The 5,901-nt window shown below is 44.3% G+C and overlaps 1 protein-coding gene across 1 annotated transcript; it reads left to right on the top strand.

The window, feature by feature from the left end:
- Positions 1-1,168: 1,168 nt before the first annotated feature.
- Positions 1,169-5,139, top strand: LOC149666705 (uncharacterized). Its single transcript, XM_089841616.1, has 6 exons — positions 1,169-1,190; positions 1,250-1,480; positions 1,553-1,956; positions 2,000-3,182; positions 3,237-3,370; positions 5,077-5,139. Exons 1-6 carry the CDS (start codon positions 1,169-1,171, stop codon positions 5,137-5,139), a joined length of 2,037 nt encoding a protein of 678 aa, XP_089697742.1.
- The last annotated feature ends 762 nt before the right edge of the window (positions 5,140-5,901 follow it).

Genomic DNA, 5,901 nt, shown 5'->3' with positions numbered 1-5,901 from the left:
GTACTACACATAGCCTTTTATTAAACTCTGTACCTCCGGTATCGTCTGCTACGGTATGCCTGCTTCTTCAGACTCTTGTTGTGTTTGCGATAATCGGTTTTATGGAAAACAAAAGTGTCATTTTTGCACTGGACTATGCAAGCGCCGTGTACATAAAGATTGTACCCCTAATTCATACTTTACCTGTACGGAATGCAAAGCCGCTACTCGCAAATCTAGAAGTCCGGCTCGGCGACATAGTAATAGCGCCATACCCCGCGATAAAGAGTTCAATGGGGCCATACCTGCGCCTAAACCACCTGCTAAGCTGGCTGAGGGCGATAAGGGTCTCATCTTAGAGGTGGTGCACGAAGCATTCGTCCATCTACTTAGCGTTGATAGCCTCACTAGGGAATCTGATTCGATACTGGACAAAATGATGAATAAATTGGATAGCAACGACACCATCCTACTTAAGATGCAAGCTACGTTATCAGAGTTCCAAGAACGTCTGGCTTCATTAGAAAATGAGAACGCTGGCCTTCGTCGAGAACTTGCCAGTCGCCAAATACCATTTCAAGCCCCGCTTGGGTCACGGGCTTCTAGGGACGAAGCTCAATCTTTTCCACCATTGGCTAACCGTCCTGGCGCTCTCAACCCATCTGCCTTGCCCTGGCCACAGGGTTCCATTCCTTCATTCTCTGGAGCATTACCCAAGGCTTTGCAAACAAAAACTGACATCAACTCCACTCGTCATGTTCCTGCATCTAAGCCTGTGGTCTCGGGTGTGTCTTTGACAAGCCGGATCAAGGCTGCACCACGTCGAGTGAAGGCGGTCAAGAAAGCACTCTTTGCCACTGGGTTGGATGTTGGGATCACGTCGAAAGAACTGCAAGATTTTTTGAGGGCTGATTCAGGTGTGCAGTCGGTGCAGTGCATAAGACTGCGTACTAAAAATCCGAATGCCCGTCATTCGTCATTCTACTTGACGTGTGATGATGAGTCTGACATACCAAAAATGAGGGATCCCAATATTTGGCCTGCGAACAGCTTTCTAACAGATTTCCATGGGGTACCGAGAGACGAGCACAAACATGTCTCGGAACTGCATGGTGAAATCTCAGACGCGGGTTCCCCTGCGGATTCTTCAAATGTCCAAGAATGAAAGAACTGACTATAGCTTATCAGAATGTGCGCGGTCTACGAACCAAGTCTAGTACCTTTTTAACTAACCTAATCGTTAATGATTTTGATATTGTTTGTTTAACAGAGACGTGGCTTAACCACTCTCATTTTAATTCGGATTATTTTCCAAATTCCTATACTATTTTTCGGGCGGATCGATCAGATCCGGATTCTGTCAATGTTAGGGGCGGGGGATCCCTCATTGCTATCAAGAAGTCCCTTGTTTTTCACCGTCGAAGTGACCTGGAAGGTGCCGAAGGGGGTGTGTTTGTCGAGTTTAAACTAAAAAATAATCTTCCGCTTCTTCTTGGCACTGGTTACTTTCGCCCCTCAGATGACGACGCTCAGTATCGGAAATTTAAGAATGTTTTGGTATCCTCGTTGGTAGATTATGACGGTGAAATTCTGATTCTGGGTGATTTTAATCTCCCCGGTATCAACTGGACTCTGGGTAGCAGTGTGGGATGCACTCACCAAACTAGAACTAAGGCTGCTCATGTTCTCGATGTTTGTTATGAATTTAATTTAAACCAAATTAACCCAGCTCCCACTTATGGTAATCTTCTGGACCTTTGTCTTACTAATGTACACGGCATTGATACTGTACCTCTCCTTGATCCATTTGTGGACATTGACAACTACCATCCGCCTTTCTATTTGCTTTGTCCATTTGACATTTGTAGGGTCTCCCCTAATTTACAACCAGTATATCAATTTAAAAAAGGTAACTATCACTTGCTATACTCAATTTTACGCGATTCAGATTGGTCGGTGGTTTTGGATTCGCAGGATGTTAATTTTTGTGTCCAGACATTAACGGAATATATAACGTCAGCTATGGATAGTTCGATCCCTAACAAGATTCCGCGTAATAATCGGGGCTTCCCCTTTTGGTATTCTTTGGACCTCCAAAAAAGCTATCAAGCGCAAAAAATATTATTTTAATAAGAAAAAGAGGTCGGGGTTAGCCTCCGACATAGCTAATTTTAGGCTGTCCCGTTCGTTGGTGAGAAGGCTTACAGTAAGGGACAAAGCTGCTATGGCAGTAAAATCTTGTCGAGACGCCTTGTCCCAACCCAAAAAATTTTGGAGTTTTATCAATGGTAATCTAAAAGACAGACACTCTGATATATTATTGAAAATTGGTAAGACAATCATTACTGATCCGGAGCAATTGGGGGAAACATTCATGGCGCATTTCTCAACAATTTCGACTGACAATACTGAAACTAGTTCAAAATACACTTTTGATACTTCTACCTTAGTTACAACGCCTCATAACTGTTTAAAACTAACTCAAGCGGACATATATGCTGCTATTAATCGTCTACCCAACAAACTCTCTACTGGTTTCGACAAAATTCCGTCGTTTGTTATCAAGGGCTGTGGGAATATATTGTTACCTATATTGGAGCATATATTTAATTTATCCTTCCGTACTCACTCATTCCCAACGCTTTGGAAAAAAGCTGTCATTGTCCCGGTTTACAAGTCTGGAAAATCCAGCGATGTCCGAAACTACCGTCCGATTTCCCTTCTTTGCGTTCTCGCTAAGGTATTTGATAGAGTAGTACACGTACATTTACAGCGTTGGTTTAGCTTGCTACCCAACGACTGTCAACATGGCTTTGTTCCGGGTAGGAGTGTGGAAACGAACCACGTTTCCTTTATGGATTACGTGGCTCCTGAGGTCGAGTGCCGGGGCCAGGTCGATGTTGTATACCTTGACCTGGCCAAGGCCTTCGACCGCGTCTCCCACTCTTACCTTCATGACAAGTTAGAGGCCCTTGGATTGGGGGGTGATATCTTGGAATGGATTGCTAGCTATCTGGCGAATCGAGTCAATGTCTTGAAATGCAATGGCATAATCACATCGAAAACATACGAAGTTAATTGTGGGGTTCCACAGGGATCATCTCTTGGACCCTTACTCTTTAATATGTATCTTTTCGATTTACAATTTTCGGTTTTACATTCCCGTATTCTTCAATTTGCTGATGACAATAAAGTTTTCAAAAGTATTAATTCTAAGTTAGACGGTAAATGACTTCAACTTTACCTTGACTCTATAGGAAGATGGTGCTCTCTTAACAAAATACCAGTAAATCCAACCAAATCCGTGCATGTCACATTTACAAGGCGAATTGCTAGAGAAATTTCCAACGACTATACCATTGAGGGCGCTCACATACCCCTTAAGTCCACTGTGAGAGATCTTGGCGTGATCTTTGACAGAGGACTTTATTTTACCGAGCAAGTACATAAATGCGTTGCTTTAAGTCGCCGTACTCTGGCTGTTTGCTTGAAGATGTGTAGGAAATTGCATTCCCTAGACCATTTCCGTCTTCTTTATCAAGCCCTAGTGAGATCACGGGTCCTGTATGGTGGCTTGGCCTGGGGTGGTTGTAGTATTATTATTATTGTTGATGAGGTGGGGCTCACGCCCTAGCACCGATGCCAAAGGCATATTGTGCAACCTCAAAATCAGGCCTTGAATAGGCCCGTAGCCGCAGCGTAGCGAAGAATTCGCTCCACCGTAAAAGAGGAGACCCGCGAGGGCTCCACAGTGTGTGAATCAAAATGTTCTAGTCTAAGCGAGGCGAAGAAGTCGCACTCGCAAAGTACGTGAGCGGATGTTTCTTCCTTCTCCTGGCACGACCTGCAGAGGGGGTCGTCAGCAAGACCCATCAGATGGAGGTGCCTATTTAGCCGACAGTGTCCGGTCAGAAGACCGGTGGCCAGCCTAATATCCCATCTGCTGAGCGAAATTAGGTCTCTAGCACGAGACCTGCAGGGACCATTGACTAACTGTTTTGTCTGTCTCTGGCCATCCATGTCATGCCAGAGCTGGTTTTGTATGACAGTCATCCTGTCATGCAGGCTCCGTTTGACATGCCCGTAGGGGATGGGGACGGCCGGCTCCGGCCCCAAGAGCTTGGCCTCCGCGCCCCTTTTCGCAAATCTATCGGCTTGCTCATTGCCATAATAACCGCTATGCCCTGGCACCCAGTACAACAGAACCCTGTTGCAGGACGCCAGTTGCGCTAGCAGATCAAGGCAGCTACGCACCAGTTGAGAGGTAATCTGACACTGGTCCAGCGCATTCAGGGCGGCCTGACTGTCAGAATAAATCCTCACAGTCCGTCCGTTATACCCTTTGTTAATGCAGTAGTCTGCGCAATAACAGATCGCGGCAATTTCCGCTTGGAACACACTAGCAAAGGTGCCCAGGCAAGCAGAAAAACCGACCCTTGTAGTTTGGCAGTAATAGCCGGCGCCAGCGCCGGAATCAGTCTTGGAACCATCGGTGAACCAAATAGTTTCACCCCCAGTGCCAAGAGGCAGCAGGTTAGTCCACTCGGCCCGACTGGGAAAGTGGATGCTGAATGGCTTAGTGAAATCAAAGCTGGTAACGGTTTTGTCAGAGCACATCGTTAACGACGGCTCAAGTGCAGCGTACTCCCGAAAGAGCTTCGTATGGCTGTAATCCCAAAGTCTTGGAACCCAACAGCCATTAATGTGGAGCCTGTAGGCCCCCATGACAGCCTCCTCCTCAATGAAAAGATGAAGAGGTAGCATGTCAAGAAGCACCTCCACGGAAGCAGTTGGGGTCGATCTCATGGCCCCTGTAACACCAATGCAGGCAAGCCTTTGAAGCTTGCGCAGGGCAGCCTGCACCGTCTTCAGCCGGACCCTTGTCCACCAGACAAGTGCCCCGTGTGGTTGTAGTAGATATCTAAAGGTACTTCTTGAGAATGTGCAACGGAAGTTTATTGAATATTGCCATACTTATTTCATGAAAAAGGCTCCATATGATTACCATATTTTACTAGGGTATTTGGACATTCCTACTATAGCTCACATTCTCCTTATTAACGACGTTAAATTTCTACATAAATTAATTAATAATAGGATAACTCTTCCAGATTTGCTAGGACGGTTGGACTTTCTAGTCCCCAAGTCTGGAAGGTTTAGAAAAACATTTAGAGAATCTCTTAACCACTTAAATCCAATTAAAAGAATGCAAATTACAGTTAACAGTTTTGGCGAAAATTTTGATATATTTAATGTTAAATACAAGGAGCTGGATTAATAAGGTTTCTCTTGGTTTGTTTTTAATTTGTCTTCCATTTGATATTCTTAACAGTTAGGAAATGCAAATATGATATCATTACAACTGTGTATATTCTCGTGAACCTTCGTGGTTTTTTATATGCACAATAAATATTCATTCATTCATTCATTAATAAAGAGTTAAATTATAGGTTGCTAACTTCAAATATTTGATTCTTTTAGGTCTCTGAAAGTGCCAAATACTGTCACGCCAGTCGAGAGAACTACACCGGGTTGTTGCTCCTCTGCGAAGTAGCTTTAGAAAATATGCTTGAGCTACCTCATGTATGGGTAGGAAATTTTTTGAAACTCGACCAATTTTTTCCCTCTAGTGATGGAAGCGACATGAAATCCTCAAATTTGTTCACTAGTGCCAGGATCTACTACCAATGCTTGAGCTCTTCACTTCCAGTCTCATCTTACTTCTGCTGCAACTAAGACCCGTACATAACGTTTTGGTTTTTAAATACATCATTAACCAGAAAAGTAAACCAAATAGTCAAGCTGTGCTAACTTATTCAAACCTCTTTGTATGATTTAGAGATGGATCGAGGTCTACCGTGGCGTACCGAATATGCCAAAAGTGGCTGGTCATCATGCAAAAGCTGTAAAAGGCGCATAGAT

This window comes from Phalangium opilio, unplaced genomic scaffold (assembly GCF_054372755.1).
Source record: "Phalangium opilio isolate 3A_F unplaced genomic scaffold, DU_Popi_V2 ptg000060l_1, whole genome shotgun sequence".
Lineage (NCBI taxonomy): Eukaryota > Metazoa > Arthropoda > Arachnida > Opiliones > Phalangiidae > Phalangium > Phalangium opilio.
The sequence above is the reverse complement of the archived record's forward strand: the minus strand, read 5'-3'. Positions and strand labels throughout refer to the sequence as shown.